Below are 19,078 nucleotides of genomic sequence, written 5' to 3' on the forward strand. Positions count from 1 at the left end.
AAACACTGCTACAGGCTGGGGTAAAGGAAGCATCCCTCAGCAGTCCTGCTGATGCCAGCCAGATCCCCAAGTCAAATACAGAAGAGACAAACTCAACCAGGATTCTCCTACAATTCCTTACCTCATACATTATTATAAAACTTCTAAACGAACAAGGATCCTACTGGCGAAAACATCTTTTATTACCCAACCCCAAATTCATTATGAGACTAGATCCATCCTTTGTATTATGCGAGGCAGGAGTCAGTAGTTTTATCAAAAGAGAGACAAACAATTTGTAAAAGCAAGATCGCTCACAGTAGTCCTACACTCATATATAACATTCATGAGCCTCACATCCCTGAATAACCTAGAATATCAAACAGTTTTCAAAGAAAACTAAAGGAGAACAGATCAACCAGTACTGTTTAATGACTTTTGTATAATGTTACTAAGGTGTTAAAATATAATGTCCAAATTTTCAGAAGATTATTCACAGACTTGAGCTAATTCGAGCACACAATTTTGTTACCCAAATGTGCATATATAAAAGGATTCACCATACAACCAAAACAGGAATGTAAATGCGTAATTGGCCATTAAGCCTGGAGTCTGCAAGTAAGTTTGAATGTAAGTAGTTCTAGCGAAATCAACATAAGTATTGCTATTCATAAAGCCAAGCGTGTACCTGTACTGTTGCAAGACCAAAGGGATGGTGAATGGTTACAGTTACACATATGCAAATATATTATCATCTGCATTTCACAGCAAGAGCTCTTGAAAAGCTTGATTTTGCAAGATAATCTGTAGAAAACCAAGCAAATTAAAAATTGAGGCAACTTAGTAGAAGGTTTTGGTTAACTGTGGGAGTACAGGAGCACATCAAAACAAAAAGCAAATAATCATACAGCACCCACTTACCAGTATAGATTTTTATTTCTTTTCAAAATAATGGGGTTTGTTTAGATTTAAAATACTCCAATAATTACCTAAAACAAAAGTACGCTTTGTTAGAACTTCTGATAAGTGCTGTTCTAGAGTTCTGAAAATGTGCGACAGAAAACAAGAAAATATAAAATTGGGTTAGCAAAATACAGTAACGGAGCTTTACACGAGGGACACATACTCTATTTTATTTTAACTAAGTCTGACAGGTAAACATGCTGTAACAGCTCTCCACTTAGAAACGTGTGCCTATAAACTTAATCTGCAACCTGAATCCCAGGAAAAATTCACTACTGATCAATGCAAGGTTTAGTAGGTCCAAGGGAAAAAAACCCCGACAAACCATCTTGAGCTATGTTTCTTCATTAAACAAATATTCCCTTTTTCCATAAAGTATTAATTTTTCATTTTAATAGATCACTATATGTCATAAAATCATTATACAACATTCTTTTACTATTCAAGATTCACCTAAGTTTGTAGCCATAATGTAAGTTATTTTTTATGCAAATATTTAAGTGTTTAATAAAAAAAGTATTTATTTATTGCATCTAGTGAAAAAAAACCCCAACTTTGATGGTTCTTACAAAACAAAAAGAAAAAAAGAAATCACTCTCTGGCTAATTGCCAAACATTCCTGTCCTCTGGCTTGCTTTTTCAAGACTCATGAAAAAACCCTGGCGTTCACTGCGATCTAGACAACCAAAGATGCCTGTATAGGATCAGGACGCACAGTATCTGATTAAACCCACATACTTCTCAAACGAGCCATAAGGCTAAAAAAAATGTGGTTTGTTATCATGTCAATTTCCAAAGGACAGCTCACAAGGTTTCCTCTTCACGTAAAAACTGGAACACAGCTGAGAAGTCTTTCAGGGCATAGCCTTTTGCACACATCATCCTGTAGATCTGGTGTGCCTGGGATCCCAAAGGAACTGGTGTCATTGTGTTGGTGGCAGAAATCTGGGCCAAGCCAAGATCCTGTGGGAAGGGAGTAGAGTGAGGAAGACAGCATACAGAAAGAATAGAGGGAAAGAAAAAACGTCAGGGGAGAAACAAGGATGTAAATAGCCAGTACATATTATAGGTTATTTTGTTTCCATAGCGAAGAGAGCTCTACTGACAACAAAGGCAACATTCCAGCCTTAAGATTTCAGTCCTGGAAGAAGGGAGTTTTGTTTAGTTTTTAATTTTTAAAACAGTAACTAAATGTTACTCAACAGAAAAAAACCAAACTTTGCAAGGCAGGCGATCTCCTTCAGGACAGGAGGGATTTTACAGGTCTAGATCACTACATAGCCTGGTACCAAGACTCAGATTTGTTTTCCCCACTTTGTTACGTCATGTCCAAAAACTAAGTTTCCCTGGCTATTCACTTAAGCATTTCACATAGGTTCTGATGTCATAATTTTCTTGTTCAGGCAAGAGAACACCTTCCTTTCTAAAAAAAGGTTAATAATCAAGCCGGGGGGATTTAAACAACAACAAACTTGAAGCCACTTAGCATACATACATTTACTGTAATGTGACCAGTTAATACCAAATGAGATGCATAGGCCACTTTGTGAATATGAATGGTTTGCAGCCTAACTGGAAGGATGTATTAAAGAATTCCTTAGGGGACTGTCCTGGGTCTGCTACAACTTTAAGATTTCTTTAATGACTGAAGATAAAGGGATATAGAGAATAATTCTACTGCATTTTTAAATGCTAAATTTGGGGCAAAAGAAGAAGGGGAGTTTGCAAAGAGGATGAATTTTAAACCTTTCCTCCAGGAGTCCTTCATCAACTATGTCTATAATCTGAAATAAATAGGATAGAACTCAAAGGTGAGTAGCAGAAACTGTGATAAACCATAGTTAGCTAAAAACAGTCAGCTTCACGCATGCTGTACAGAAATGACAAGCCAGGCTGGAGGATATCTTGAAGTCTAACCTGAATCAGACATGAAAGCAACCAAAGAAGGAAAAGCTAATAAGGGCCTAGATATATAAAGAGATGTCTTGTCTAAGTATGAAAGCAATGCCTGCGCAGAGTGTCTTGCTAACAAAATCAGTTTGTGACCCACATTTTAAGAAAGTTGCTAAAGAACCTCTCAAGTGTTACTAGGAAATGTCTGGATTTTCTGTCCATCCAGGAGGACTATGGTGGTTTATAAAATTTGATGTGTTTTAATTTTTTTTTTCTTAATAACAAATCTTTGATACAGAAGAACTGAGTGACTGTAGTACTGCTGAATGCACTTTTGGCTTCTCAGAGATGACTTACAAGACAGGTCTTTACTTTCTGTGTGTCTGGATTTGAATTAGCACAAGGAAATTCAAGATCTTACTCTACTCTCTAAATGTCACTTTGATCTGTAAATCGGCTCTATAAAGGTCATTCTGATACAAATCAGAATTATAGTTACTCTTCCTATTACCCTCGAATGACTTCAAGATCTAGGAAAATGGGAAAAACATACGTATCAGATGTCACAGGGTCCAAAATATTCTTCATCTGCATCAGGGCAGATCATTCCTTCTTGTCTAGCAATTCTGTTGAAAGACTGATGACCTGACAAATCTAGGAACAGTTACTTTAACATCACTTACAATAAGATATTCCATGACATATTCCTAGCCTCTTCTAAGCCCTTTATGTGAAACCTATTACCATATTATCCATTTATGCAAAAAAGCTTAAATCATGTCACGGAATAGTAGAATGGCAAAATAGCTAACTTCAAACTAGCGAAGGTGCTTGTTTTTGGTAGGGATGATTGTGATATATTTCTTCCTTAAGGGACATTCACAGAAGCAATCCCTGAAGATTCTGAATAAATAGACTGCTAGCACAAATATAAATTTATAGATCAGGTCTGTTCACTTTAATAACGAAACTCTGTCTCCAAGACGGTTGAAACATCAGCTAAGGTATCAATAATGAAATCGAAAAGTACTCCTAATCCCAAAGTGCAGGAAGGTTGGTTTGGTTTTTTAAATTCCAGTCTACAAATTAAGAGCTTTGAAGGAAAAAAACCCAACCAAACAAAATATACGTAAAGCTTATCTTTAGTTTTCAGGCTGTGAAGTGTTTTGCACCTTTTATCTTGAGTTTGGAGATTCTTTGAGTGAAATAGTACAAAACAGTTCTGAAATAAATTTGCCTTTTGCTGACCTTTATGGAAAAGTAAAAATCAGATAATTGTTTATGGCTCCTCTCATACTCTCTGGAACTGACATCTTCCAGGTGTCTCACTGTAGCGACTATTCTAATCACTTTTTCTCAGCTTGGAATAGGGAACCAAATTCTCTTTCAGAATCTGCTTCCAACGCTTACTTTGGAAATACCTGGTTCCTTACCTTTATTGACATAAACGAAACTGCCATTGGGAATACAGCTGAAAGGCTATCCTGACATGACTCAAGAATAGTACGACATAAATCTACGTCTTCTCAGGATTCAAAGATGACATTTAATTAGCAACCGTGCTGTGAATGGATGATGGAACTTCTGGCCTTCAATGCCTTGGACACAAAGATGGAGAGGGGAAGTAAACTAGATTTTTTAAATGCAAAATCTTTGGAACAGGTTTCACATTAAATTGACCGAATTCTATGTTTCAGTATGAGATTTCAAGAATGAAGACCTTTTCTGAGATGTCTGACAAACGTTTCTGTCCCAAACACTTAAAATAAGGATCCTCTGGCTTTGCTTGACGCATCCATTGCTGACAACATATTTTTAAGAAAACCTTTGACTTCTACCATATTTGATACGTGAGCAGTAACTTGAAGTTTAGTAACTGTGTTTAGTGACTGTTACTGAGTCACTCATATATTTTCATTGTGAAGTACTTTCTTCTCAACCTCAGGGTTGTGCTTACCTCTTTCTCCTAATATAGCTTTTTTCTTAAGTGGCAAAAGCATGCTCTGCATTTCCCAGAAAAAGATTCTCCAAATCAATTCACAATCTACGTGATATGTCACATACCAGGATGAAATGGACATAGCAGAAGTCTTCCCACAAATTAAGGAGCAGTGTCATAGAAGAGGTCACCACTGCACCAAATAATATCCTGAACATGATCAACTGTCTCATTCAAGTAATCTTACATCCATATAGAGTAACATAGCATCGTTCAAGGGCATGTAGTGACAGGACAAGTGGGAATGCCTTTAAGTGATGGAGGGTAGATTTACATTAGATATTACGAAGAAATTCTTCACTATGAAGGTGGTGAGACACTGGCACAGGTTGCCCAGAGAAGCTGTAGCTGTCCCATCTGTTCAAGGCCAGGTTGAACGGAGCTTTGAGCAACCTGTTCTAGTGGAAGGTGTCCCTGCCCATGGCAGGGGGGTTGGAACTGGATGATCTTTAAGGTCACTTCTACCCGAATCATCCTATGATTCTATGTATGAACACAAATGCTTCCCTCAGGACAGTATCCCCATGATACTAATATTCAGTGTGAAAAGATTTACTGCACTTACATGCTTAGATGATAACTCTCTTCCAGGGTTGATTTCATCATTTACCTTAGGCAATCACTGCGCTGAACACAAAGTAGTTCAACAGTCAGAGTTCTATAGCTCCTTCCTCCAGCTGTGTGTCCTCATCAGTGGGATGCAGGCCCTGACCTCCTTGCCTACTTTCCTTTGGCCTATAAGAGCTTTGCTTTCCTGACCACAGAGTGACTCAGAAGAGAGCTTTTCCTAGAACAGCCAAGAGCATGGCAGTAAGTGCTCTGGGGTAGGATAACTGTAGGTTACAACTTCCTCATACTGAGAAGGAATTATTTCCCACTTTATTTCCTCTTACTGAGAAGGACCAGATTTCCCACTTTGTGGACAAGTAATTTAGATTACTAGGTTATTATTCATAAGAAGAAGCACTACTTCTGCCACCAACAAAGACAATTCAGTAGAGCTCGCAGCATGGTGCAGATACCTGCAGAAAAATCAGTCTGCAGGGTGTGCATTGAAACCTGGCTTCTTTCTGCATTACAAATGGCCTTAGGCAGAAAGACAAGCACATAAGCAGTTGCCTTAGCAAGGAAAAGGGATGCTAGTCTAGTAGCACAGTTTAAGGTATAGAGAAGAGATTAAGCCCAAAATCTTAGTGTTTATGCCACTATTCACACCTACTTAGGTCACCTGGATTTCCCTGAACTGTTCTCTTGAGCTCAGGCTCCTAAATTGTAGTGCAGTCAAGGAAAAGGTACCTAAATGGCTTGCTGAATGCTTGCCATACACATGGGTCCATCAGGACTCCTGGATTAAGGCAGAACTCAAAAAGACAGTGCATATAATCTCACCGAGTGGCTCAGCAGTAATAGCGGGCAGCAAGGGCCTAGAGGGTAAGGAAAAGCCCCCTACATTAATTCAGAGCCACCGTAAGAGGGTGTCTTCCCCTCTGTTCATGCACACATATTTCCCTGTAATCATAAATTTTCAATGAGAAGAACATTTGCTAGAAGCCCAGAGAGAAGCAACTGTACATACTTTACATGGAACTGTTACGTACCTTAGCCATGAGTGTTGTTCCAAAGCCACCTTGATAATTATTAGCAGATGGTACTCCTTCCATCACTCCAGGAACAGGGTTGTATGTGTCGCTTGACCAGCAACGACCTGAGCTCATATTTAGGATTTTGGCCAGCAGCTTTGGGTCAAGGCCTAATCTGTCAAAGGTCAAGGGAGAGAAGTGTTAATGTCAAAATGCACAAGACATGGGTGACTTGTTTTATATCTTAGGACCCTACAATCATTTCTCTCCCTTTATTATAAGTCATGAAAAATGACAGAGTATTGATATTGGGGGTAGGGATGCTGCATCTTAAATTAAAGAGCATCAATCCACCATTTAAGCAATAGGTTTTCAGACCTTTCTTCCTTTTGTACTAAGCAAATCCCCTTCACCTAGCAATTCTGAAAGTGCAAGCAAAATAAAGGTCCTCAGTGAACATTAGTTCCCTTGTACTTCAATTACTAAAAGGCATTTTCTGTTCTGCTACTTATTAGGTCACCTAGTTGTTCCTCCTATCAAAATTATATTCTCTAAAGCTGAACAAAGGAAAAAAAGCACAAGCAAGTGTGGCAGCGTGAAAGTACCTGTGTGATGTGCTTATAAGTGAACACTAGTGCATTTTTGATATAATGCAAATGATCCTGCTGTAATGTGAACAGAAATGCTACACTTCTTAAAAAATATTACTGCTGTATACATCTGTACATTCTTTGATTTATTATTATTAAATCATTATATACTCCTGCAAATCTGGCTCTGTGACATATGTTAACTATTTGCAAACATGCATTATAGTTCTGGGTCAACTGTTGATGAGGTTACTGATCCTGATAAAACAAAGCTTGTCCAAGTAGAAACATCATTTGTTCTATCATGGAACCGCTGCTCAGTGTAGACCCTGAAAGTTCTTCAGTATTATAGTAAATTAACCCTCTTATGAATTCACATTTGTGCTAATGTGAAGTTGCAAGTGTAGTTTCACACCAACTGCATTTATACCAATGACAAGCAGCAGTAGTTTACCTGGCCCTGTACAAACATTCAGTTACACTCCTGGCAAAAAAGAAAGCAAGGGAATTATCTCCAGTAACACTCCAAGATGAGGAAAGGACATTTTAAAAGGGATCTATCACAACCTTCTATAAAGATTTTTTATAGAAGTCAACACTTTTTACATTAGCTCTTAAACCACAGACTTTTTGCAGATCTCCTTAGCCATGGCAGTCCTAGCACCATTTTCAGGTGCTGTAGCACCCAAGGCTTTAATTTGTAGACGAGAAAAGCTCATTATCAATGGAACAGCTGCTAAAATTGATGTCTATTTTTTCCAGTAGGTATTTCAGATTTGAAAAATACACTTATGACAGTGGGCCCTGCAGCATGGCTCCAGTTCCTGTGATGGCACGTCTCCTACAATTCTGCCCTCCTAATACAAAGCATTAGGATCACTTTCTGTACCACAAAGGTAGCTTTTTAGCATTACTGCTGTGCACTTTTATTTATGAATTGCTGCAGCAGCCCCTGGTATTCAATGGGAAGTCCCCTGCTGGCCTGAATGGGATCAAGCTTTATTCTCCTCCCCACTTTTTTCCAACCCTCTGATTCAACTGAATGCTTTAAATGGCCATTTATTTACCGAAAAAAAAATCCCCAAACTCCAAATATTCCAGCACCAATATATTTTCACAGTATTTGAATTGTACTTTCATCTTACACAGTGCATCAAAATCTTCATCAAGAGCCAGTTTGAATAACAGCTTTAATTGTCATCCAAAAACCCCACACTGGAAGCAGGAAATACCTGAGCTTTCAAATACACAGGGGTTGCTTTTTTTGGCCAAAACAAATCTCTTGGCTTGTTTGTTTCCTTATCATTGTTACACCCAGGTCAGTGTTTTTAACACTGTAGTGCCTGCCTGTGCCCTATCTAGCTGCATGCAGAGGCCCGTAATTACAGCTGAGAGTATGCTGCAAAACAGCTTATTATTTCAAAATACGTATAACCTTCCCAAAGAATGCTCTTCTCACAGTGTGAAAGTATACTTTAAAAGATATGTGTGCATTATACAGATATGTGAAATATTGTCTGCACTACATCTGGCATATTTTTGCTCTCGAAAAACAAAGAAGGTGTCAGTTTAAAATCCCTACCTCTTCAAAATTCATTGCTCTTAAACACCACACAGATTTTCTTCAGGAGACCTGAATGTATTTTTTTGACTCCTTTGCAGCAAGTGTATCATTAATAACAGCAACTTAGAAGAGCTTTGCATTTCATCTTTCTGAGGATTCATTCACTGGTGCATATATAACTGACTGTTAAAATTAGACATATATTAAAATCAGTTACTGAAGAAGTCCTCTGTCTTCCACTGTGCCCAAAGCTTGTAATGGTCTGAAACCAGCTAGAATATACAGTAATTGTCATTCAGGGAGAGTCTATCCTAGAAAGACATGCTTCAGTGGAGAAGACTGAGTTTCCATTTGAAATCAACAAATTAATCCAAGACAGGTATCTGAAAGGGCAAGTTTAATAGGAAGCAGCTACTGGGCTCTCAACCATGATAAAATGTTATTGCTGTTTCCCTGTAAATTGGCTGGGAACATACGATACTCTCTGCATAAGAGCTCCATTTCTGTTTAAGAGATATACTGCTCAAGCTATCAAAATGATGACAGTCTGCCAGTCCCCATAACAACTTGCCATTGGACGTGGCATGCTTGTGCATGCGCGTGTGAATTTACAATTACCAAAATGTTCTTCTCCCTTACAAGCAGAAAAGAAACCCATGTGTAATTGTACTTATAATAGAGCAAAAACAATTGCTTCCTTCAAATCAATGCTTCTTCAGTAGCACTCCTAATGAACTGAACAGCAGAAACTCAGCAACAAATACACCCCCCCCAAAAAAAAAGGTTAAAATAGGATCCCTTCGAGCCACTTCTCAAAACTCAAGTTTTGCTGAGCTTTGATAAAACCATGTACTGTAATTTTCATGCACTCCAATATTTCAGTCTGAAACAGATAGAAAAATTAAATGGCATCTCACAAAAAAGATACATCCTGGTCTCATTTTAAGGTGTAACAACTGAAGTAGCTGAACTGTTGAGAGTTTCCTGTCTCAAGGTGCTTTGGATAAACACCATCAGAAATTGCAAATACTCACGCAGATCCTTAGGACCCTTCTACCACAGCTAAAAATGACTTTGCCATTGGCAATTTAAACAAGGTAAGTGCTTTCAAGTGTCATTACTAACTTTCACAAGACGTAGCTATAGCTCCATGCCGAAGACAGCAGAGCTGCAGTGCTCTCTTTTTTCAAGTCACTCTTTCTAAAATTTGCAGTGGGGATGTGCCCAGGGCTAATCATCCCTCAGCCTGCAGCATATGCTCCTCTCTGTGCTCTTGACTCCCATTTCTGCTCATGTCTTCTGCTACAATCCAGTGGTGCTCACAGAAACCAGATCTAGAGACTGACCCACATTTAGACTTAGCATCAGAGGACAAAGCTCTTTTACCATTGTTTCACTTTATATATCCTTAAAAGGAAGCAAGCACAAATCCACACACAGTAAAATTGCTTAAGAAAGAGCTGTATTTGCAGCTTTTAGCATAAATCTGGGTGCCACTGCAGTCCAGTCTCACAGAGAAGCCTTTCTCTATTGTTGGAAGCACAAAAGTGATTTTGCAGTGAGGTTATTGCCATAGAGCCCTTATTCCTGTCCTGGTCCCTTATATCCCAGCCGTATTAAACAATCTTGCCCTGCCTTGTGTTGCCATATAAACCCTTCCCTGTGCCTGTGCAGGCAGTTTCTGAAGGGATGGCAAACTGGTTGGCAGGCAACTTCCACCTGACCTAAACACAAACCAGGTATTAACAATATTGAATATCTGATCTTTATTTTGCTAGTATTTCACATTACGTCACTGGAACTCAGGGCTCAGTAAAAGAAAGTTACTGACACCGAGATGATCATCAAAAAGAAAAATAGTCTCTGGCTGTGGACAGTATCACCTAATGTTTTTATTTCTTATTTGTGAAGTTTACATGTACTCTGTGCGTTGGTTTGACATGGTCAGTAAGGCATTTTGCAATATCCACATTATCTGTAAAACTGTATAGCAAAATCTACTCAAGATTCTTCTACAGACAAGTTGCACTTTCATGCTAGAACAGAATGAAAATACAAATGAAATGTGAATTCATTTCCAGAACGCCTGCCACATGTTCTAACTTTCAGTAGCAACATGTAAAGCATCAGGAAATTAATGGAGAAAACCCCAAGTATAACAAAACAAGAATTTCAATGGTCAGAACTCAGGACAGATTTTTATTTCTTAAAGTTAGTTTGAAATTTAAACAAAATCACTTCCAATGAAACCACAGATCTTCATTTGTTAATGAAGATGATTTGTACATAAAGGTGATGTTAAAGTAGAAAAACAAGTGAAATATAAATTCAGAAGCTACACAGCAATATTGCCTATTTTTCTGGGAGTTTGCTGTGGAATTTTTGCTCATTAATGTCTGTTTTCCTTCCTCCCCACCACATTCTATTTACTACTTATGTTGAAGTTTGGACAAATCCTGTAACTTCAAATATGAAATAAATAAACCAATAGCAGATGTAACTTAAAAATCTGAAATGAATAAACCAGTAACTCTCTGCTTTAGAATATGAAAATTTAAACTACATAGTTTATGAAAACATCAGTGAAAAGGTGGCTTATTAATAGAATTAATACCACCCTGTTTTGAGGACACTGTGATAGTATCAGCTCAGAGTATACATTGGTTTCTGGAAGTTGCTATAATATGACTTTCTAGTTACATCTAGTTCAGTCAGCAATTTTTTTAAGAATTAATTATCCAAAGTCCCTAAACCTCAAGATTTAAATGATGCTGCAGATATACACAGTAGATGGCATGACAATATTTTATACTCTATCTAAAGCTGAGAACATGTCTAAGCTCCATAATTCCTATTATGAATTTTTCAGAATTCCAGTGTCCTTTATTAGGTCAGAGTTTCTTCACCAGATATGTATCAATCTAATAAATCAGGTTCAGCTTCCTATTCTCTCCAGATGAGGCAGCCACACTATCCTTCAAGTTTTAGACTTAAAAAAATAAAATCGAATAAATGTATTAATACAGCAAAACTTAGAATTAGAATTGCAACTTAATGTACAATTAGAATTGTACATAAGAAATCTGTACACACCAGAAGCAGAAAGCTTTTATTTTAGTTATAAACAGCAGCCATCTCCAGGATTTAAATCACAGCACATTAAAATCAATGCAAGGGCTCTAAATTACTTCATAAGACTTTAAATTACTGCCTCTGTCTTAAATCTTATGCAGCTTTCAGACAAAACAAGACTCTGCTCTTTGTATAATTTGGGTTTCAATTAGGAGGTTTCTTCTACTATAAGTACAGTTCCTCCTTGATTACCATGACTGTAGGATAGGAAGGCTTGCATATTGTCGCCTTCACATTGGGTTTCTGTTTAGAAATGCTAAATATAAATTCAGCCAAAATTTAAACTGGAAAAGGACAAAATGATATATGAAAATTCTAAACACCTCAAGGTACAGTGCCTGCAGACATCAACCCATTCTGCACAGGGCTTACATGCCCAGAATATGTGTCTTCCAAACCTCTTGATTTTATTTGATCTCAAATTGTAACTCTAGTAATTCCTACAAATGTAGATAAAAATATAATGAAAAATCAGTTGCATATGCTGTATTAAGTGAACAATGACTTAAACCAGAACCTGATGAAAGCTTTACACTACATTGGACTACAACAGTTGTAAACAATGCTACTGTTTTTATTATAGCTTGATGCAGACATGCTTCAGTATCTTACAGACTCTCAATTTTAAAATGTAAATGGTACAGGATATTGATAAACCAATTAGCACTGATGCAAAGCAAATTCCTCTTTTATCTCAATTACAACATGACAACTTAATAGGTCAAGATAGTCTAACATCTGAGACAAGGGCAATTCAATAAAACAACTGCATCTTGATATGGTAATTAAGAGGAAATGTGAATCCATTACATTGCCTTGTGTATGTGTGCATACGTAGGCCTTGTTCTTTATTTATTTAAGCACTTGATGCCCTCTTGCTCGTTTTTATAGTGTATCAAATCCACATGAACACATGATCTAAAGTCCAGTTGGTAAGTATCTATGATATCTGTAGTTTTAGCAGGCCAACTTTAAGGATGCAGCTGTGCAGATAAATAATTCATGAAGAGCTCTTAAAATATACACAATTGCGGGATAACGTCTTTAAACATAAAACTTGCCTGTTTATAAATTTGCAAATTATTTAGATCTGGCTAAAAGAATTTATGAAAGGTTCAAATATTGTGATACTGAACTGGTACTTGCATGCACTCTATTGGAAAACAAAACAAAATTTCAAGACCACAGCAAAATAAATAGGTTACAATTGGGAAGGAAAAATAATTTTGCTTCAATATGCTGCCACTTAAAGTCAAATGCATTACCTCCTAGAAAAGAAATGGCACTTTCAGCATTGACGAGAATGCAGTGGAGCATACTCCATCCTTTTGAGAAAGTAGCAGTTTCGGCAATTAGGACAAACTGCAGTGATAAAGTCAAATAGAAAGGTAGATATTCTTTTTTATACTTTGAAACTTAATTTGATATACACGCTGTACTGGAAATTTTACTTCACAATATATTTTGGAACAATTTGGCAAAGTAAACAAGCCATATGGGAGTGTGATACTCTGAATACACTGTACATTAGCTTAGAATACAGTCACCTTTATATTACCTCTACATGTTTATAATACAAGATAAACATTATTGTACATTGCACTACAGCAGAACAAATGAACTCATAACTTCAGATGCAGAATGCAACAACCTATACAGCGAATACAAGAGAATATTCCTGTTGTGAAGAGCCATACTTTATGTAAAATAACCCCTTTAGCATGTTTTGTAAGAGAACTTCTAGCAAAAGTTTATCTATGCCATCTAACCATCATTCTCTCAGCAAAAGTCAACCGTAAACCACAAAAACTGTTAACACAGTGAAAATGTTTCAATCCAATACATAAATCAAACAAACCTGATTCCAAGATTCATTGCTTCAGCAGTTCCAATCATACTGATGGCCAAAAGCATGTTGTTGCAGATCTTTGCAGCCTGAAAATAAGTTAAATCATCGATTAGCTTCTGCATTTTCATAGACCTAACATGTAAGAATCTTCTTTAACTAGGTTCGGGAGAGTATGATCAAATCTGTTTTGATAGCTCTCTTCTAAAAGCAGCAGCAGTAAGTACAGATCTACAACAGTATGAAGTCAATGAAAGCTGCCCTATGGTTCCTTTTTTTCTTAGTACAATAGATCAGTTAGTATACATGGCATGTATGGGGCTCTTTGTCCTTCAAAACATTCAATAAACTTAAATTCAGAAGAAACAAAATTAAACCTGTGTCCTCTAAGAAGTATAGTATCATCAAGCCAATGTGGAGAAGCACCACATCAGATGTTTTGGTGCTAAGCTATACAACATGGTGGAGAAGAGTGCCATGAGGTTATTTTATAAACATATGGTTGAAGACAAGTAAACAAGCAAATAAGTATAAAGACATATTAACATGCTTTTAGTTCTGGAATAAAAGAGTAGGCATCAGTAAAGAAAAACAAAGTGATCAAAATAAAAGATTGAGGTAACTAGCAATGCCTCAGGAAGCATTACCTGTCCGGTTCCAACCTCTCCACAGTAGACCACGTTAGAACCCATGCATGTCAGCAACTCTTTGGCAGCATCAAACTCTTGTTCCACTCCACCAACCATGAAAGTAAGGTTTCCAGCCTGAGCAGCTCCAGCACCTGAATCAAGACAACATTGGATTTAATATCACTATTTAAAAAAACCCCCAACTTACGTAGTTTATCTTGCCAGTAATGGTGTGATGATGTAAAAGTTATGTGCTTAGTACTTCACTTATTCTGAACTTCTCAAAGTCTATGTAAAAGTAAGCCTATAGTCCCAGTACTTACAGGATCAGAGATCTTAATTCTCAAACATTTGGTGAAGATAAAGCCACCTTATCTTTCAGGCATACTGGCAGATACCCAATTCACAAGACTTGTAGAAAACTGACAATGTTGCTCTTTGTAGCTCCATAGGAAGAAACAATCAACCCTTCCTGCACCTTTGCACCCCACAAAATTCACTGTATCTGAACTACGAAATAAAACTTTTCTTTTGTCACACTACTCTTCACATACGACTATTGACAAACTATTGCACAAAGTTAACTCTGCTTTTATCAGCTTTTCCAAACCTAGGCTAATTTTCATTAATGCTTCCTGATTTTCATATAATTGAACATCTAAAAGACACAGGCATATAAAACCAAGCCTTCTGAACCTCTGCAGTCTGCTATGTTTCTAATCTGAAGTGAAATTCTACTTAATTTCAGAAACTTTGTGTTACGCTTCCTAAACTTAACATATACAGAAAGACAGAAAGAACTCTGTAAAAAACAATGTAAACGTGATTCTCACACACACACACTATTCCCAGTTTTGTTCCTACATAGTTCCTGTAAGTTTGCCCTATCTTTACTGCAGGTCAGTAAGCACACACCATAGCTCTTTGATTACAGAATCATAGAATGATTTGGGTTGGAAAAGACCCATTTTAAGGGGGCTGGAACTAGATGACCTCCCACTAGACCAGGTTGCTTACAGCCCTGTTCAGTCTGGCCTTGAACACTGCCAGGGATGGAGCATTCACAACTTCCTTGGGCAACCTGTTTCAGTGCCTCACCACCCTCTCAGTAAAGAATTTCTTCCTTACATCCAATCTAAACTTCCCCTGTTTAAGTTTGAACCCGTTACCCCTTGTCCTGTCATTACAGTCCCTGATGAAGAGAGTCCCTCTTCATCAACCTTGTAGGCCCCCTTTCAGATACTGGAAGGTTGCTATGAGGTCTCCACGCAGCCTTCTCTTCTCCAGGATGAACAGCCCCAACTTTCTCAGCCTGTCTCCATACGGGAGGTGCTCCAGTTCCCTGATCATCCTCGTGGCCCTCCTCTGGACTTGTTCCAGCAGTTCCATGTCCTTTTTATATTGAGGACACCAGAACTGCACACAATACTCCAAGTGAGGTCTCCCGAGAGCAGAGTAGAGGTGCAGGATCACCTCCTTTGACCTGCTGGTCACGCTCCTCTTGATGCAGTCCAGGATACAGTTGGCTTTCTGGGCTGCGAGTGCACACTGCCAGCTCATGTTTAGTTTCTCATCAACCAGCACTCCCAAGTCCTTCTCCACAGGGCTGCTCTCAAATCACTTCACTGCCCAACCTGTGCCTGGGATTGCCCTCGACCCAGATGTAGGACATTGAACTTATTATACAGTTCCTAAGGACAAAACCATGTTTTTTTCATGTGATATTTATAATCTCCATGAAATATACTATTTCTTAAAAGAAGCCTAATTCTAATATGAATTACTGATACAACCTTAATCTTATCCACAACATTTAATGGATAGAACTGCTAGCTGCTAGGAAAATTTGGCCCAAACTGATGAACACATCAGCTTCCTCATTATTTTTTACTTTGTCAAGAAGCATAGCTACTATACATTTTCTGTGCTATGCATGACTTTGGCCTGTTAGGATATACAGCTGCAGGTGATGACCTGCTTTCAAATTAAATGTGCTCAACTAGGTACTTACAAACAGAATGTCCAGGTGAAAATTTGTCCTTACTCCACGTGGTGGACCATTTTGTTTCTACAGTAAGTCAGCCTGCTCTCCAGCTGTGGTTCATAATTCTTTGTCACGAACTAGCTACCATAATAAACATCAAGAAATGTTTCAGCTGAAATAGGTCCCAAAGTGTAACTGGAACTGCCTTCACTGAGCTAGATGTTGTGTAGGAACAAATAAAAATGCACTCTTAAAAAGTTTATTAGATGAAGAGATTTGTAAAACAAACGAACAAAAAATACAGTTGAACATCAAACAACAAAGTTATTCTGTTAGAGTAACTTACATAGGGCATTTCTATTTTCCTTGTTTCCCATTAATAAATGAAACTATGCAGTACAAAACATCAGAAAGATAAAATAATAAGTCCACAACTAAGCCACCATGGTGACCAAGTTTGTGCACAAAAGATTTTGATAAAGTGTGCAATCATAGAAAGCTAATCAGAGCTTATCTCAACTTTAAGCCTTAGGTAAGCGCTATACCACAGCAAGAGAATGAAGTGGTTGGCATGGGACTTCCTTTCTGACATCAACGACAGTTACACTGCAGCTCCTCACAGTGAAAAATGTTAAGAATTTTTGTTTGCTTTCCCATAAAAATTTCACTTGATGCATTGTCTTTGTGCAACTGCTCTATGTCTACAAATGCCACGTTTTGTATCTGTTATGCATTTATTTCCCTGATCCTGCTTTCCAACATGCACCATCTTTTGAAGTCAAAGAATAATTTCAGACAAATTTGACAGATCAAGGTCTCAAAAATAAGGAAAGCCTACAATTATAAGAAAATAAGCAACAGAGTAGAGGAAAGGGGCTTCCACTGATGAAGTAGCTGTTCAGCCTATATTACAACTGAGAACCACAGAATTGCAGGACTGCTGGGATTGGAAGGGACCTCCTAAGATCACCATCTGTTTTAATTTTTGCCCACTGCCTCCTGTCCTGTCACTGAGCACTACGGAGAATAGTCCAGCTCCCTCTTCCTCATTCTCTCTCATCAGGTTTTTATAGACATTGATAAGATCCTCCCCAAACCTTCTCTTTGTGGAATACAGTCTCAGCTTTCTCACTCTCTCCTCTAATGAAAGATGCTCAGTCCCTTCATCATCTCCATGGCGCTTAGCCAGACCCACTCCAGTAAATCTGTATCTTTCTTGCACTGGTAAGTCCAGAACTGGAGCATCCAGAAGAACTTGGTCAGACCCATAGCTTTACAAAATGTCAGTCTATGAGGCACTGCAATATCTAGAGTGGTAAAGCTCTTCTTGCTTAGGTTGAGAGACACCCTATTTGTAGCCAATCCTCTATCTTACTTAACAACTCCTTCCCAGGCAACTCACAGGACTGGGCTAAGAGCAAACCCTAACACAAATAGGTCATTGTCATCTTGTTGGCTACCAGTTTACTATGTACATGACTGCAAAGATTGCTACATTAATAAACACAATGATTTTTATCCCATTCCTCTAGCTATTTTTATTCAAACCACATAATGGCCTTTACCACTAATCCTGTGATCTGACCTGCAGCAAATTAAGTAGACAATTTAAGTCAAAGCTTACAAACAAAATCCAGTACTATCCATCATAGGTCAATAGCCTTGTATCTAGATTACAGACTGCTAAATAGCTTCAGAGAGTCATTTATTAGAGCAAAATTAATGCTGACAATAGTTTTCAGCTGGTTAATCTTCTGACAGCTGCACTCTCTCACTTGTTCAAATGCTTACATTTCAAGAAGAAAAAATAAATTAGTTAAGTAGAAAAAAAAAAGAGCAATTTGTTGTATAATGTAGAAGGCTTGGAAAATTCTCTTCTAAAAACCAAAAACTTGTTTAAATTAATTTAAAATTTAAATTTAAATTAAATTTTAAACCTGGTAATTTTTTCCATCCAGAATCCTTGTCAACTATCAGCTATTTTATCAGAATTAAACAAGCAACACAGCAAATTTGTAACGCTGGCGATTAAGAAAAAAAACCCAACAACTGGCAGGGAGTCTAGGAGTGCAGAAGCTAACTTCAGCTAAAAATAGAAATAAAAAACCATGAGATGGGAACACACAGCTTTATTTCACAATCACAGATTCCATATCAACAACACAAGCCAGTAAAGTATTACCAGCTTTTAACACTAAAGACAGAAATGGAGAAAGCAGAGCAGCTAATGTAACTTAAAAAAGCTAACGACTATTTTCAATATTTTGATTTTTTTTAAAGACATCTCACCACCTAAGACAGTGCTTTATGTACCACTGCTGATTAGGGTTAAAAGTCCTTCAGAATCTATTTGTTCTTTCTAAGATACTAAAAGCCTCTTCTCATTGTCAGGGGATAGTTTTCTGAGGAACTGTATTTGTGATTAGCACGTGTAAGATTCCCTCCATTGCAAAGCAAGACTGCTGGAGCCCATGGCTGCTGTCCTACACGTGGCCTCTCTAGGATGACTCCCCCACATCTGTGTGCAGAATCCTTTAAGGAGGTCACACCAACAGATCCCACAGAGTAGCTCAGTAGGTCATACACCAAGTCAGAAGGTTATAACACCACCAGAATTTTTCCCAGAGATATGAACTGTCAGGAACAGGTCTGCAGTTAAATGTTATAAGAGATCTAGCTAGTGAGGTGGCATGCAAAAAGTTAATATGGGAAAAAGCATGGTGAGAAGTTAAAGACTAGCACTGCACTATGGCATACACACTTAGAGATGGGTTTCCCACTCGGGTATAGAAAGTTTTGGACTAAGATCTGAAAAACTAGTTTATCAGAAGAGGTACATAAACAACTGCGCTTCAAAGCATCCTGTTGCATCTGGCCAAGTTACCTGTGGGGCAAGGAACAGTTCAATCCACATGCTTC

General features: G+C 37.8%; 1 protein-coding gene across 1 annotated transcript in view; it reads right to left on the reverse strand.

The window, feature by feature from the left end:
* Nucleotides 1-1,091: 1,091 nt before the first annotated feature.
* HIBADH (3-hydroxyisobutyrate dehydrogenase) overlaps nucleotides 1,092-19,078 on the reverse strand; it is an 83,071-nt gene continuing 65,084 nt past the window's right edge. Inside the window, exons 5-8 of the mRNA XM_080610679.1 lie at nucleotides 14,194-14,327; nucleotides 13,559-13,635; nucleotides 6,433-6,589; nucleotides 1,092-1,905 (exon numbers count right to left, since the gene is read on the reverse strand). Of these exons, the coding sequence (XP_080466805.1) occupies nucleotides 1,747-1,905; nucleotides 6,433-6,589; nucleotides 13,559-13,635; nucleotides 14,194-14,327 (527 nt within the window). The 3' untranslated portion in view covers nucleotides 1,092-1,746. The remainder of the gene's footprint in view (nucleotides 1,906-6,432; nucleotides 6,590-13,558; nucleotides 13,636-14,193; nucleotides 14,328-19,078) is intronic.

This window comes from Psittacula echo (genome assembly GCF_963264785.1).
Source record: "Psittacula echo genome assembly, chromosome: 2".
Lineage (NCBI taxonomy): Eukaryota > Metazoa > Chordata > Aves > Psittaciformes > Psittacidae > Psittacula > Psittacula echo.